This window comes from Phaenicophaeus curvirostris, unplaced genomic scaffold (genome assembly GCF_032191515.1).
Source record: "Phaenicophaeus curvirostris isolate KB17595 unplaced genomic scaffold, BPBGC_Pcur_1.0 scaffold_115, whole genome shotgun sequence".
Lineage (NCBI taxonomy): Eukaryota > Metazoa > Chordata > Aves > Cuculiformes > Cuculidae > Phaenicophaeus > Phaenicophaeus curvirostris.
Genome location: NW_027206736.1, coordinates 447,210 through 463,953, shown reverse-complemented (window position 1 = coordinate 463,953; position 16,744 = coordinate 447,210). Strand labels below are relative to the sequence as shown.

General features: G+C 60.0%; 1 protein-coding gene across 1 annotated transcript in view; it reads right to left on the bottom strand.

Moving 5' to 3' along the window:
• The window catches only part of SND1 (staphylococcal nuclease and tudor domain containing 1), a 100,266-nt gene that overhangs the window by 38,870 nt on the left and 44,652 nt on the right, over positions 1-16,744 (bottom strand). Inside the window, exons 13-14 of the mRNA XM_069882302.1 lie at positions 7,989-8,099; positions 2,659-2,731 (exon numbers count right to left, since the gene is read on the bottom strand). Coding sequence (XP_069738403.1) covers positions 2,659-2,731; positions 7,989-8,099 — 184 coding nt within the window. The remainder of the gene's footprint in view (positions 1-2,658; positions 2,732-7,988; positions 8,100-16,744) is intronic.

Genomic DNA, 16,744 nt, shown 5'->3' with positions numbered 1-16,744 from the left:
CTCCAGCCATGGATCCAGACCCCTCTGCAGATCCTCCTGCCCTCCAGACATGGATCCAGATCCCTCTGCAGATCCTCCTGCCCTCCAGCCAGGGATCCAGGTCCCTCTGCAGAGCCTCCTGCCCTCCAGCCATGGATCCAGATCCCTCTGCACATCCTCCTGCCCTCCAGCCATGGATCCAGGTCCCTCTGCAGATCCTCCTGCCCTCCAGCCATGGATCCAGGTCCCTCTGCAGAGCCTCCTGCCCTCCAGCCATGGATCCAGGTCCCTCTGCAGATCCTTCTGCCCTCCAGCCATGGATCCAGCCTGGCCAGAGCCTCCAGGTTGGTGCTGGGGAGCCGGGACCGAGCACCAGGAGGTCGAGCAGAGTCCGGCTGATGCCGATGCCCCCCAGACCTCTCCGATCCCCGGTGAGCGCCGAGGTGGATCCCCACACCTTCCCCTGGTGGCGGTGAAGCCCCGGCTGTGGGCTCGGCACGCGCCGGCATCCATCACGCCGCCAAGTGCTGACACGCGGTTAACAGGCCCCGGGATCGATTTACAGCAAACTATTAAAGATTAACCAGGATTAACAAATCTCCGGGAAAAGCCGCGATGGATCAACCTCATCTTCTTCATGGGGGTTCCCCCTCCCATCCACCTCCAACCCTTTTCCTCTGAGTTACGGCAGCGCCGAACGATCCTGACCCGACGCGGGGACGGTGCCGGGATGGGGTCGGGGATCTCGGAGCAGGGACATCCCCCCAACCTATCGTGGTTGGTTTCTCTCCCATTTTGTAGGTAATCGCAGCAATATTTGGGGTTCTAGAGCCCCAAGGTGGCAGCAGCTCAGCCATGGGGTGTCCTCGGCGCTCTTCATCGCGCCCGGTTCAGCAGGAACCCCATGATGGGTTCTCCTAGGGAGGATGAGGTGTCTCCACCTCCTAAAAGCAGCGGACACGGCTTTGGAGCCCAGCAGGTTCCTGCAGGCAGGAACTGGGGTGCCCAGGACAGAGCTCCAACCCCTTGAGGACACCCAGGACCTTCTTGAGACCTGGGGCATCAAACCCAAGAGGGACGCAAGGATGCGTTTCGTCTCTGCTGCTTCCTGGAGGAGCTGGTTGTGCCAAAGCCGGTGGCACCACAGGGTCCCCTTCATGGCTGATGCTCAGGGTGACGCAACCACAAAGTGAGACCTCCCAGAGGACAGAAACCCCCAGGAGAAACCTCATTCCAGCCTTCTGGGCTGCACCAGGGGTGACCAACAGCTCCTGCAGTGGGATTTGGTGGGACACCAGCCTGAGCCGAGGAGGCCTCCTTGGGGCTGACCTACACACAGCTGGTTACCCCGGTTCTCCCAGCAGGCACCGTGCCTGGTCTCCTGCCCTCCATCCATGGATCCAGATCCCTCTGCAGATCCTCCTGCCCTCCAGCCATGGATCCAGACCCCTCTGCAGATCCTCCTGCCCTCCATCCATGGATCCAGATCCCTCTGCAGATCCTCCTGCCCTCCATCCATGGATCCAGATCCCTCTGCAGATCCTCCTGCCCTCCAGCCATGGATCCAGATCCCTCTGCAGATCCTCCTGCCCTCCAGCCATGGATCCAGAGCCCTCTGCAGATCCTCCTGCCCTCCAGCCATGGATCCAGATCCCTCTGCAGATCCTCCTGCCCTCCAGCCATGGATCCAGATCCCTCTGCAGATCCTCCTGCCCTCCAGCCATGGATCCAGGTCCCTCTGCAGATCCTCCTGCCCTCCAGCCATGGATCCAGATCCCTCTGCAGATCCTCCTGCCCTCCATCCATGGATCCAGATCCCTCTGCAGATCCTCCTGCCCTCCAGCCATGGATCCAGATCCCTCTGCAGATCCTCCTGCCCTCCAGCCATGGATCCAGGTCCCTCTGCAGATCCTCCTGCCCTCCAGCCATGGATCCAGATCCCTCTGCAGATCCTCCTGCCCTCCAGCCATGGATCCAGATCCCTCTGCAGATCCTCCTGCCCTCCAGCCATGGATCCAGGTCCCTCTGCAGATCCTCCTGCCCTCCAGCCATGGATCCAGATCCCTCTGCAGATCCTCCTGCCCTCCAGCCATGGATCCAGATCCCTCTGCAGATCCTCCTGCCCTCCAGCCATGGATCCAGATCCCTCTGCAGATCCTCCTGCCCTCCAGCCATGGATCCACATCCCTCTGCAGATCCTCCTGCCCTCCAGCCATGGATCCAGATCCCTCTGCAGATCCTCCTGCCCTCCAGCCATGGATCCAGGTCCCTCTGCAGATCCTCCTGCCCTCCAGCCACGGATCCAGATCCCTCTGCAGAGCCTCCTGCCCTCCAGTCATGGATCCAGATCCCTCTGCAGATCCTCCTGCCCTCCAGCCATGGATCCACATCCCTCTGCAGATCCTCCTGCCCTCCAGCCATGGATCCAGATCCCTCTGCAGATCCTCCTGCCCTCCAGCCATGGATCCACATCCCTCTGCAGATCCTCCTGCCCTCCAGCCATGGATGCTGCTTCTCCAGCTTCCCATACACCCGACACGCAGCAAGTGGAACCACAAGATGTGCAGAGGAGCCGGCACCCAGCACGTCTCCAGCTCTTCTCCACTCTCGCCATCCCAGAAAACAACCTGGCAGGTGACAGAACCAGCCCAGCCTCTCCCTGTGCCGCGAGGTCCTTACCCCGGAGATGTCGGCCACCCGGTGAATGGGCACCTCCTTCTTGCTGTGCAGCCCCTTCCCGTTCTTGATAGCCCTGCGGAAGAAAGCGGACACAGCCGTCAGCGCCCACCTCCACCCTATGTGCTCGTTAGCATCCTAATCCCAATTAACGACCTTCATCATCTCCCCTGAGCTTGGCCCCAACCCCATCAGCTCAACCACTCAACCCCAAATCCCATCGCTTTGTCCTCACACAAGGGAAGGGTTCGAGAACCAGGTGAGGTGGAATTAATATCAATTCCTCTCAGCCAAGAACATGGAGCGTTTAGAACCCAAACTCCACGGGGAACGCGCCAATTCAAATGGAAATCAGATCTTTCCAGGTTCCAATCACATCGAGAGGGTGAGGAACCTGGATGGAGCAACATCACGTGTGGAATGAACGTGAATGAGTGTCTGAGAGCCAGTCATAGCGTCACAGAATCCCGCGGTTGGAGAAAACCTTCGAGACCAATGAGTCCATCCATCCCTGTCCACAACTGAACCGTCCCTGAGCACCACATCTACCCGGCTTTGAAACCCCTCCAGGCATGGGGACTCCACCACCACCTGGGCAGCCTTGGGCAGGGCTGAGAACCTTTTCCATGGAGAGATTCTTCCTGATGTCCAATCTGAACCTGCCCTGGCACAACTTGAGGCTGTTTCCTCTCATCCATCCCCTGTCTCCTGGGAGAAGAGCTCAGCACCCATATCTCTGCAACCTCCTGTCAGGTGGTTGGAGACAGCGATGAGGTCTCCCCTCAGCCTCCTCTTCTCCAGGATAAACAACCCCAGGGCCCTCAGACGCCTCTCAGAACCCTTGTTCTCCAGCCCCTGCCCCAGCTCCGTTCCCTTCTCCAGCCCCTCAAGGTCCTTCTTGGAGGGAGGAACCCAAAACTGAACCCAAGATTTGAGGTGTGACCTCCCCAGAGGGACAATCCCTGCCCTGGCCCTGCTGGCCACACCATGTCTGATCCAAGCCAAGATGCCCTCGGCCTTCTTGGCCCCCTGGGCCACTGCTGGCTCCTGTTCAACCAACACCCCCAGGTCCTTCTCCTCCAGCCCCTTCCCCAGCTCCTCCCCATGCCTGGAGCTGCTCGGGGAAGCCATGGCTGCCCCATCCCTGGAGGGGTTCAAGGCCAGGTTGGATGGGGCTTGGAGCCGTGTCCCTGCCCATGGCCGGGGTGGGACTGGATGGGCTTGGAGGTCCTTTCCAGCCCAACCCATTCCAGGATTCCATGAATCGGCGCTGCCCGGGGCTCAGGCCCATCGCCGGGGGGTGGATGGTGAGGGCAGCCGCCCCAGCTCCCAGCAGCAGATCCATTTGGTTTTCACGACATTGATGGCCCCGTTGGCTCCTTGCCGGGAGCGGAGGCAGCGGCTGAGCTGCCAGCACGGAAAAGGCCGTCGGCGCGCGGGAAAGGGCAGCGCACGGTCAGTAAAGCTCCTTCCCCTGACAGGTTTGGCCTTTTCCACCTTCTAAAGGTCAAGTTTCTTTCCCAGGTGTTAGGGGAGGAGGCCGGGCGAGCGCCTGGGGCTGCCAGGAGGACAATCCACGAGCCCAGGCAAGGCTGGAAATGAGCCCAGCTCCACACAGTCCTGGGATGGGTTGGGTTGGAAGGGACCTCCAAGCCCCCCGTGGGTCCTCGATCCACCTTTCTCCGCGGTCACCGCTCCTCGGGCTCATGGGAATGACAACTTCTCACTTCTTCCAGCCTCCCCAAGAGCTTCTCCAAGGCAAAGGGGTGGAAAACTGGTTGGCTGGAGGACCCAGAGGGTGGTAGGAGATGGAGTTAGCTCCAGCTGGAGGCCAGTGACAAGTGGTGTCCCCAGGGCTCAGGGCTGGGTCCAGCCCTGGTCAATGTCTTTATCAATGACCTGGATGGAGGCATCGAGGGCCCCCTGAGCAAGTTTGGAGATGACACTGAGCTGGGTGGGAAGCTGGATCTGCTGGAGGGTCAGGAGGCTCCAAAGGGATCGGAACAGGCTGGATCCATGGGCTGAGACCAACAGGATGAGGGTTAACGAGGCCAAATGGTGGGTCCTGCCCTTGGGGCACAACAACCCTGGGCAGCTCCAGCCTAGGAGAAGCCTGGCTGGAAAGGGCCTGGAGGAGAAGGACCTGGGGGGTTGGTTGACCAGGAGCCAGCAGGGGCCCAGGGGGCCAAGAAGGCCAAGGGCATCTTGGCTTGGAGCAGAGCCGGCGTGGCCAGCAGGGCCAGGGAGGTTCTTCTCCCTCTGGCCTCGGCCCTGGGGTGACCGCTCCTCGAATCCTGGGGTCAGTTCTGGGCCCCTCCCCACCAGAAGGATGTTGAGGCTCTGGAGCGAGTGCAGAGAAGAGCAACGAAGCTGGGGAAGGGGCTGGAGAAGAAGCCTGAGGGCCCTGGGGGTGTCTAGGCTGGAGAAGAGGAGGCTGAGGGGAGACCTCATTGCTCTCTCCAACTCCCTGAGAGGAGGTTGTGGAGAGGAGGGAGCTGGGCTCTTCTCCCAAGGGGCAGGGGACAGGACGAGAGGGAATGGCCTCAAGCTCCACCAGGGGAGGCTCAGGATGGACATCAGGATGAAATCTTTCCCGGGAAGGGTGATTGGTCCCTGTCCGAGGCTGCCCAGGGAGGGGGTTGAGTCCCCTTCCCTGGAGGGGTTTAAGGGCCGGGTGGACGAGGTGCTGAGGGACATGGGTTAGTGACTGATGGGGACGGTTGGACTCGATGATCCAGTGGGTCTTTTCCAACCCGGTGATTCTGTGATTCTATGAATTTGTCCGGAGCGGGATGTGCCGACCGTAACCCCCCAAGGGGAGGGATTCAAAGCTGCTGCTGAGGTTCTGCAGCGCAGTCAATTTGCTGAGCTGGATCATTCCGGGAGCCTGGAAGCAGCCGACCTGTTAAATCAGCACAAGGATTTCTCGCTCCCTCACCCTCCTCCGAGCGCCGCTCCCCGCTGCACCCAGGGATAAGTGGCTCAGCCAGAAATAGCTCTTTTTTTTTTTGCAGGAAAACAGCTTTCTCTTTTTTTTAACCCCACTTCAGAGAAAAAGCAGAGTTAAAGAGCGCTGGAACGCCCGGCGGGGGGAAGCGCAGCCGCTGGATCTCGCTGGACGCTGCGAGGATCCCCCCAGGAGGAGAGTGAGCACCCCGGGCTCCCCGCGTCCTCCCAGCTCCCAGAGCTCCTGTCCCTGCCGGGGGTTTGCGCCGAGGAGGAGGAGGAGCAGCAGGAAAAGGCTCCTGCCCAGCAGCAGTGGATGCGCTCAGTTCACTCTTATCTAAACCAGATTCCCCATATTCAGGGCACCCCGGCATCCCTATATTTGGGATATCCCAGCTTCCCTATATTCAGGATATCTCAATGTTCAGGACATCCCAGCATCCCAGTATTCAGGCATTCCAGCATCCCAATATTAAGGGTGTCCCAGCATCCCTAGATTCAGGAATCCCTAGTATCCCTATATTCGGGATATCTCAGCTTCCCTATATTCAGGATATCCCAGTATCCCCATATTCAGGGCACCCCAGCATCCAGGACATCCCGGCATCCTAATATTCGGGACATCCAAGCATCCTTATATTCAAGCATCCCAGCATCCCTATATTCAGGATATCCCAATATTCAGGACATCCCAGCACCCCAGCATTCAGGATATCCCAGTATCCCTATCTTTGGGATATCCCAGCTTCCCCATATTGAGGAATTGCCAGCATCTCTATATTTAGGATATCCCAGCTTCCCGATATTCAAGGCTTCCCAGTATCCCTATATTCAGGCATTTCAGAATCCAGGACATCCCAGCATCCCAATATTCCAGATATCCCAGCACCCTTATATTCGGGATATCTCAACGTTCAGGATATCCCAGCATCCCAGCATCCAGGACATCCCAGCATCCCAATATTCAGCCTATTCCAGAGGGAAACGGGAGTGTGGGAGCTGGTTTGTCCCACGCCGGCACCCGCCTCCCGCAGCTGGAATGGCAGCCTCCTGCAAGGAGCTGGGCCGAGCACAGCTGGATCGAGCACAGCTGGATCGAGCACAGCCGGACTGTGTGCATTCCTAGACCACCCACACCCGGGCCGTGCACATCTGGATCGCGCACCCCCAGAATTCCCACGCCTGGGCCGCGCACATCTGGCCATTCCCACGGCCCGAGCCGCCTCCCCCGCGCACATCTGGCTGCGGCGCAGCCGCTGCGGGGAGGCAGGAGCTGCCGGAGGAGCGGGAGCCGCCGCCTGCATCAGCGTTTGTGCTGATGGGGTGGGGAGAGCATCCTCCCGCGCTTGTTTTTTCCCCTCCCCGTGGATAACCTCAACCTAATTCCAGGACGCGTCTCGTCCTTCGCATCATCTCGCACGTCACCGGGGTTCAATGGAATTACGGCTCCGGCAGCGAGGCCGGCTGGGAGCCTGCGGCACCGCGACTCCCTCTGGACCCCGCGTGATGCACGCGGCGGGCACCGAGCTCCCAACCACCTCCGGGGCGCCTGGCGAAGGCTTCGGAGCCTTCGGCCGCTTCCCCCGCGGCTCCGGCAGTCGCCCGCACGGAGAATCCGTCACGCATCGCGCGCGGCAGCTGCTGCTGCTGCCAATTCCCACTGAGTCACGGCGGCGCCTGGCCCCGCACCAGCACCCAGCTCGGCTGCGGCACCGGCACCGGCACCGGCACCAGCACCGGGGAGGCTGGGGAGGAGCGGGAGCGCTTGGAGGGGGCCAGGAGGGGCTGGAGATCCGGGAGAGACGGAGGAGGGGGAGGATGATCAGCTGGGAAAGGAGGGAGGGGGCAGGGAGACCCCCCGGAGCAGTGGGGAGGGATGGGGGGAGATGGAGATGGGATGGGATGGGATGGGATGGGATGGGATGGGATGGGATGGGATGGGATGGGATGGGATGGGATGGGATGGGGAAAGCAGGGCTGGAGGCCCCTGGAAAGCCTGTGGAAGGGAAAGGTTGCTCAGCCATCCCTCAGGAGGGATGTGGGGCAGGGAGACCATCCTGAAAAGCAGGGATGGGATGGGATGGGATGGGATGAGATGAGATGAGATGAGATGAGATGAGATGAGATGAGAAGAGAATGGAGATGGGATGGAGGTGGGATGGGATGGGGATGGGGATGGAGATGGAGATGGAGATGGAGATGAAGATGGAGATGGAGATGAGGATGGAGATGGGATGGGGATGGAGATGGAGATGGGATGGGATGGAGATGGAACGGAGATGAGATGGAGGTAGGATGGGGGTACGTGGTGCAGCTCTGCAGCCCCCTGTGAGATGCCTGCAAGGAGCCGTGTCGGCGCGGCGCGGTCCAGCTCAGCCGGCACTCACCGAGCCTCGGCAGCCAGGAGCTCATCGTAGTGCGAGGATCTTTGGTCGTCGTCTTGCCGGTAGCGGATGACGGTGGCCAGGCCTTTGCTCACCAGCGCTTCGGCGATGTTGCTGCCAGGAGACAAGAGCGAGGAGCTCAGCACCGCTGGACGGTGGCATCCAACCCCCCGTCACCCACCGCGTCCCGACTCCATCCATCCCACCGGGCCCTGACGCCGGAGGGGACCTGCTGGACGCTGAAGGAAGGTGCTTGGAGCATGAAGAATGCCCGTGTGAGGGTGCAGGAGCCGGCAGCGCCCCAAAACCCCTGCAGCGCCCCCAAAGTGCTGCTGAGGGCAGGGACAGGACGAGGGGAACGGTTTGGAGGGGAGATGGAGATGAGATCTTGGGGAGAAATGTTCTCCTGTGCATGTGGGGAGGTCCTGGAACAGGTTACCCAGAGACACTGTGGCTGCCCCATCCCTGGAGGGGTTCCAGGCCAGGTCGGATGGGGCTTGGAGCCCCTGATCCAGTGGGAGGTGTCCCTGCCCATGGCAGGGGTGGGACTGGATGGGCTTGGAGGTCCCTTCCAACCCAAACCACTCCAGGATTCATGTTGGAACTAGGTGGCCTTTGAGGTCTCTTCCAACCCAATTCATTCCATGATTCTATGATTCTAAAACCCCTGACACCAAAACGCCACCCCCACCCCCTAAAAACCCACCTACCCCAAAACCAGAGGGCTCAGCACCTTGAGTACCAACCCAAAACTCCACCACTCTCCTCAAAACTCCCATACGTCCCCTAAAAATCCCAGTCCACCTCAAAACTAGAGGGCTCAGCCCCTTCAATATCACCACCACCATCTCAAACCTCCTGAAGGAATCCTGTACCACCCCAAAAAAATCCACCCCACCTCAAAACCAGAAATCTCAGCACCTTCAATACCATCCCCAGCTCAAAACTCCACCACAACCATCACTCTGCTGGCAAAAAAACCCACCCCACCCCAGCACCAGAGATCTCAGCACCCCCAGAACCGGGAACCCTCCTTGATTTCTGATTCCCATCCCATTTTTCCTCCTTCCCGTCCCATCTCCCGGCGCTGGCCGGCTCTGGGGCTCGGTGGCTGCCAACGGGGCCGCGTTGGTGCCGTAAATCAGCTGCGTTCCCCTCTGCTGCTTTAAACAAACCCATAAATTCCTCTTCGCCGAGCGCGTCCGTAACTCCCTGCGACCTCTAATTCACCGCGTCTATAAAAAATTCATACATGCGTAAAAAACCAGCATGGAATCACAGAATGGATTGGTTGGAGAAGACCTTGGAGAGCATCGAGTCCAACTGTCCCTCTCCACTACCGAACCAGCCCTGAGCACCTCATCTCCCCAATTTCCAAACGCCTCCAGGGATGGGGACTCCACCACCCCCTGGGTGCCTCTCCCAGGGCCTGTGAACCTTCCACAAAGGGGTTTTGTCTCGTATCATGGAATCGTTGAGGTTGGGAAAGCCCTCCGAGCTCATCCAGTCCAACCATCAGTCCAACACCATACTGGTCCCCATCGCCAACCAGCCCCATTCTGGTCCCCATCATCACCCAACCCTGTTCTCCATCCCCATCATCACCCAACCCTCTTCTCCATCCCCATCATCACCCAGCCCTCTTCTCCGTCCCCATCATCACCCAACCCTGTTCTCCATCCCCATCATCACCCAACCCTGTTCTCCATCCCCATCATCACCCAACCCTGTTCTCCATCCTCATCACCACCCAACCCTGTTCCCTGTCCCCATCATCTCAAAACCCTCTTCTCCATCCCCATCATCACCCAGCCCTCTTCTCCGTCCCCATCATCACCCAACCCTGTTCTCCGTCCCCATCATCACCCAACCCTGTTCTCCGTCCCCATCATCACCCAACCCTGTTCTCCATCCCCATCATCACCCAACCCTGTTCTCCATCCCCATCATCACCCAACCCTGTTCTCCATCCTCATCACCACCCAACCCTGTTCCCTGTCCCCATCATCTCAAAACCCTCTTCTCCATCCCCATCATCACCCAGCCCTCTTCTCCGTCCCCATCATCACCCAACCCTGTTCTCCGTCCCCATCATCACCCAACCCTCTTCTCCATCCCCATCATCACCCAACCCTCTTCTCCATCCCCATCATCACCCAACCCTCTTCTCCACCCCCATCATCTCAAAACCCTCTTCTCCATCCCCATCATCACCCAACCCTCTTCTCCATCCCCATCATCACCCAACCCTGTTCCCTGTCCCCATCATCACCCAACCCTCTTCTCCATCCCCATCATTACCCAACCCTCTTCTCCAGCCCCATCATCTCACAACCCTGTTCTCCAGCCCCATCATCACTCCATCTCCCATCCCTGCGGTGGGAACAGAGCAAGGAGAGGACGGGGTGGATCTCCGAGAGCAAAGGAGATTAAAACCCGGCATGGAAAAGCATCAGGAACAGCTGCGGCAGCGAGCGCTCCGCCTGCTCAGGAAGAGGACGACCCCCTCCTGCCCCCAGCGCTCGCAAGCGCCGTCATCTCGGTGTCACCCCTTCTCGATGCCTTCACTCATTCCGCGATAGCGCGGTTACGGCTTTTGATTAGACGAACAAAACCGCTGGCATTCACTCCCCCGTGGTGCCGGGTCCTAAAGGAGCTGGGGGGCACCAGGACCGCGCTCGGCGAGGGAGGATTCGCTCCCCTCCGGCTTTTCAGCCCCAAAAGGGCTCGGTGGGAGGGGATGGAGGCACCTGGCGTGGATTCGGACCCAGCTCCAGCCACACCAGGGAGGCCCCCAGGACCTGCTCCATCCTCATTAATCCAAGCCCTCCTATCTCCATCCTCATTAATCCAAGCCCCCTGGTCTCCATCCTTGTTAATCCAAGCCCCCTGTCTCCATCCCCATTATTCCAAGCCCCCTGGTCTCCATCCTGGTTAATCCAAGACCCAGATCTCCATCTTCATTATTCCAAGCCCCCATCTCCATCCCCATTATTCCAAGCCCCGCCCTGTCTCCATCCTTGTTAACCCAAGCCCCCTCCCCAGCAAGAAGGAGGAGGAGGGAGGAAGGATCCCAAGGGACCCGTGTCCCCCCCACGGGCCATTGGTCCCCGCCTGGCACAGCCTGGAGCCCTCAGTCCCACTCCTCTCCCCATCCCATCCCATCCCATTCCAATCCCATTGCCCCCCCACTCCCTGTCGCAGCCTCATTCCCCCCCATCTCAGCTGCATCCCCGCTGCTCCCTCCCAGCCCCTGCGCTTTAATCCTCTCGGCTCAGCAGCTTTTCCCAGTGCTGAACTCCCCGAGTCTCCAATCCGCATGAAATCAAAGTTCTCCTCATTTCCCCCGGTCAAAGGGCAGGGGCGTTAAATCCCCAAGTAGCAGCATTAACGGAGGGATCGTTAACCATCGGAGTTAAATCGGCCCCTACATCACAGCCTGGTTAGGAGGCCACGATTCCCAGGTTGGAGCAGGTGAGCGGAGCTGCCGGATGGGGAGAGCCGGGGGGGACGGGTCCTGTCCGTGGGTCACGACGACCCCGAGCAGCTCCAGGCTTGGCGAAGAGCAGCTGGAGAGCTGCCGGGAGGAGAAGGACCTGGAGGGGCTGGAATCACTGGAATTCCCACCGGGAATCCCTTCAGCCTCCTCCATCCAGGCCACAGCACCATGTGATGGGGCTTTGCTGGCACTGAGCAACCTCCTTCAACCCTTTCTGTGAAATATTTCATCCTGATGTCCAGCCTGACCCTCCCCTGGTGGGGCTTGAGGCCATTCCCTCTCGTCCTGTCCCCTGGCCCTTGGGAGAAGAGCCCAGCTCCCTCCTCTCCACAACCTCCTCTCAGGGACTTGGAGAGAGCAATGAGGTCTCCCCTCAGCCTCCTCTTCTCCAGGCTAAACACCCCCAGGGCCCTCAGGCTTCTTCTCCAGCCCCTTCCCCAGCTCCGTTGCTCTTCTCTGCACTCGCTCCAGAGCCTCAACATCCTTCTGGTGGGGAGGGCCCAGAACTGACCCCAGGATTCGAGGAGCGGTCTCCCCAGGGCCGAGGCCAGAGGGAGAAGAACCTCCCTGGCCCTGCTGGCCACGCCGGCTCTGCTCCAAGCCAAGATGCCCTTGGCCTTCTTGGCCCCCTGGGCCCCTGCTGGCTCCTGTCCAACCAACCCCCCCAGGTCCTTCTCCTCCAGGCAGTTTCCAGCCAGCCTTCTCCTAGGCTGGAGCTGCCCAGGGTTGTTGTCCAGGCCACAGAATCACAGCGGCGTGTGGAACTCTGGCTGCACCAACCCAAGCCGAGGGGGATCGGGGAACGGCAGCATTTAACGGCGCGATGGCCGATCTCCAAGCGTGGAGCTTGCAGCCGGCGCTGTGCCAGCCCCGAGCTCTGGCAGCCCTCGGCCGGGCACTGGCAGCCTCTCCGCGCTCCTCCTCCCGCGGCGCTCCGAGGGCTGAGCCGGCAGCCGGCAGCTCCTTCCCAGAGGAGGGAGCAGCTTGCAAAGCAGCAGCCAATTCTGGGCCCGTTCCAGAAGCTCCGGCTGCAAAAAAAACCCACACGGCTGCTGGGCGCGAGCCCGGCTCTGCCCCGGCACCGCGCGGCACACCCGGCTCCAACCGCAAAGCACCAGCAGCCGCTGCCCGCGGGATCCAGGGTGGGTAAATACCCTGCGCCGGCTCTCCCGGCACTCCCGGCACGGCAGGCGGTGAAGCCACCCGGGGATCCAAGCAGCTCGCTCTGCAAAGCCAGGTTGGTGTTCACACAGCGATGGAATGAGCTGGAAAGAACCTCAAAACCCATCGAGTTGCAACCTAAGTCCTGGAATGGGTTGGGCTGGAAGGGACCTCAAAGCCCACCCAGTTTGATCCTGAATCATGGAACGGTTTGGATTGGAAGGGACCTCAAAACCCAACCAGTTCCAACCCGAATCATAGAACAGGTTGGGTTGGAAGGGACCTCCAAGCCCATCCAGTTCCAACCCAGGGACACCTCCCACTGGATCAGAGGCTCCAAGCCCCATCCAACCTGGCCTTGAACCCCTCCAGGGATGGGGCAGCCACGGCTTCTCTGGGCAACCTGTTCCAGGGCCTCCTCACCTTCCTAGGAGAACATTTCTCCCCAAGATCTCATCTCCATCTCTGCTCTTACAGCTCAAAATCATTCCCCTTGTCCTGTCCCTACACCAAGAGCTCCTCCCCAGCTTTCCTGGAGCCCCTTTCCCTACTGGAAGCTGCTCTAAGGTCTCCTCGGAGCCTTCTTTTCTCCAGGCTGAACAACCCCAACTCTCCCAGCCTGTCCTCTGACGGGAGGTTCTCCAGCCCTCGCATCATCCTTGGAGCCTCCTCTGGCCCCGTTCCAACAGCTCCACGTGGAGGGGGTAGAATCCATCCCCTGGCTTTCTCCTTCGTCCCACTGTTGACCCAACGAGCCCAGCCACGGAACCCGGAGCCTTTCCAAGACCACTTGATCCCCTCGTGCTTCTCTGAAGCGGCCACCAAAGCGGGGAGCAGGGCTACCAGCCCCAAGAGGGAATTCCCTGACCCCAAACCAGCCCCCAGGCTCTGTCCCTGCCCCTTTTCCGCTCCCACATCCCCGGCGCCGGGCAGGGAAAACCGCAATTCCCAGCCCTTCCCCTCCAAATCAAAGCTGAGCCGGAGCCGCCGCGCACTGGGAAGCTGCATCCCCAGTTAATCCCAGATTAAAGAACGGGAATATGAAAACACGGATGAAAAGCTCTTTGCAGTGAGGGAAAAAAATCCCATTAGGCCGTGAAATGCAGTTTTTCCCACTTAAAAGAGCAGCCGAAGCAAAAATGGCTCTTTTCAAGCTCCCCCCTGAACTCATTTCACAGTTTTTCCCTCAAAAAATCAAAAAAAATCCAAAAGGGAAGGTTTTGTGTGGTGTTTTCAGCATCCAAACCCCACCTGGCTCTGGCAGCGCCCAAACGGCACCCCCAAAACTCACCGGTTGGGCCAAAACTGCCTCAAAATGATGTTCCCGTGGGTCCTTTCCACCCTAGTGATTCTATGATTCCATGAAAATGCAGCACCCCGGCCCCGCTGCCGGCTGGGAAAGGAGCCCCACGGATTCCTAGCTCTGAGCTTTCCTGAAATTGGGGTTTAGGGAGCTTTGGAACCCTTTTTTCTCCCCACCAGGGATTTGTGCCATTCCCATCACGGGACCAGCGCTGTTCAACGTCTCCATCAACGGCATCGACAGCGAGATCGAGGGCTCCTGCAGCAAGGCTGGAGGTGACACCAAGCTGAGTGGGGCAGGTGACACCCCAGGAGGACGGGATGGATCCAGAGGGACCTGGACAGGCTGGAGAAGTGGGGCTGGAGAACATCAGGAGGTTCCAACAGGCCAAGGCCAAGGTCCTACACCTGCGTCAGGGTTGGAATCCCTGGTTTCCATCCAGGCTGGGGATGGTGTGATGGGAGCAGCTTGAGGAGAAGGACTTGGGGGTCTGGGGGAGGAGAAGCTCCACAGGGGCCACAACGTGCGCTCGCAGCCCAGAAACCCCCCGTGTCCTGGGCTGCATCCAGAGAACGTGGCCAGCAGGGAGGGAGGGGATTGTCCCCTCTGCTCCTCTCGGGGAGACCTCAGCTGGAGGGTTGGGGCCAGGGCTGGAATCCTCAGCAGGAGAAGGAGATGGAGCTGTTGGAACGGGGCCAGAGGAGGCTCCAAGGATGATGCGAGGGCTGGAGAACCTCCCGTCCGAGGACAGGCTGGGAGAGTTGGGGTTGTGGAGAAGAGAAGGCTCCGAGGAGACCTTAGAGCAGCTTCCAGTAGGGAAAGGGGCTCCAGGAAGGCTGGGGAGGGACTTTTCCCAAGGTTCTGGAGTGACAGGACAAGGCGGAACAGCTTTAAATTGGAATGGGAAGGTTTAGATTGGACATTAGATGGAACTTCTTCATGATGAGGGATGGGACAGTGCGAGATGCCATGGGATGGGATGGGATGGGATGGGATGGGATGGGATGGGATGGGATGGGATGGGATGGGATGGGATGGGATGGGATGCCATGGGATGGGATGCCATGGGATGGGATGCCATGGGATGGGATGCCATGGGATAGGGTGGGAAGGTGCTGGATGCCGTGGGATGCTGTGGAAAGAGACGGGATGCTGTGGGGTGGGGTGGGATGGGATGCCGCTGGATGCCATGGATGCTGTGGAGCGGGGTGGGATGCTGTGGGATAGTGTGGGTTGCTTGGATGTCATGGGATAGTGTGGGATGGAATGGGATAGAGGCAGGGATGCAGGTGGGGATCCGGACAGGGATCCAGCAGGGATGCAGGGATTGAGGCAGGGATCACACAGGGATCAGGGATCAGGCAGGGACTGAAGCAGGGATTGAGGCAGGGATGCAGGGATCGAGGCAGGGATGCAGGGATTCAGATAGGGATCAGGCAGGGATGCAGGGATCGAGGCAGGGATGCAGGGATTCAGATAGGGATCAGGCAGGGATGCAGGCAGGGACCAGGCAGGGATGCAGGGAGCAAGCAGGGATGAGGCAGGGATGCAGGCAGGGATGCAGGGACAGAGACAAGGATGCAGGCAGGAATCGGGGCAGGGATTCAGACAAGGATTCAGGCAGGGACGAGGCAGGGACGTGGAGGGCAGAGCTGGGTCTATTCCAGCTCCCAGCACTCAGAGCTGGAAGCAGCCGCTGCCCTCTGCGACCCCAGAGCCGGAGGCAGCGGGGAGCGAGGGAGCAGCTCCGCGCTCCCCCCGGCAGCTCCCGGCGCTCGCCCCGTGCCTGATTACGGCGATGAAGTCAACGGGAGCAGCGGCCCCGCAAATTCACATCAGGGTTCGTGCCGGAGCTGGGATGCGACTCGGGAGCGATTTGGATGCAATTTGGAGCCGGAGACGCTAAGAGCAGGCGGCAGCGCTCGGCGAGAGGCTCCGCAGATGGGGAAGATGCGGAAAACTGGAGGAGGCAGCGGGTTTTCCGCCACGCGATTGCTTCCTCGTGCACCTCCAGTGACCCCAGAGCGAATCCTCCTGCCCTAAAACTGCATCCTCCTGCCCCAAACCTGCATCCTCCTGCCCCAAACTGCATCCTCCTGCCCCAAACTGCATCCTCCTGCCCCAAAACTGCATCCTCCTGCCCCAAAACTGCATCCTCCTGCCCCAAATTGCATCTTCCTGCCCCAAAACTGCATCCTCCTGCCCCAAACTGCATCCTCCGGCCCCAAATTGCATCCTCCTGCCCCAAACCTGCATCCTCCTGCCCCAAACTGCATCCTCCTGCCCCAAACTGCATCCTCCTGCCCCAAACTGCATCCTCCTGCCCCAAACTGCATCCTCCTGCCCCAAACTGCATCCTCCGGCCCCAAATTGCATCTTCCTGCCCCAAAAACCGCATCCTCCTGCCCCAAAACCGCATCCTCCTGCCTCAAAACTCCCCTCTTGCAATTTGAAACCCTTCCCTTCCCCTTGTGCTCTCCCTGACCAACAGCCCCTCCCCAGCTTTCCTGGAGCCCCTTCAGGTACTGGAAGCTGCTCTAAGGTCTCCTCGGAGCCTTCTCTTCTCCACAACCCCAACTCTCCCAGCCTGGCCTCGGACGGGAGGTTCTCCAGCCCTCGCATCATCCTTGGAGCCTCCTCTGGCCCCGTTCCAACAGCTCCATCTCCTTCTCCTGCTGAGGATTCCAGCCCTGGCCCCAACCCTCCAGCTGAGGTCTCCCCGAGAGGAGCAGAGGGGACAATCCCCTCCCTCCCTGCTGGCCACGTTCTCTGGATGCAGCCCAGGACACGGGGGGT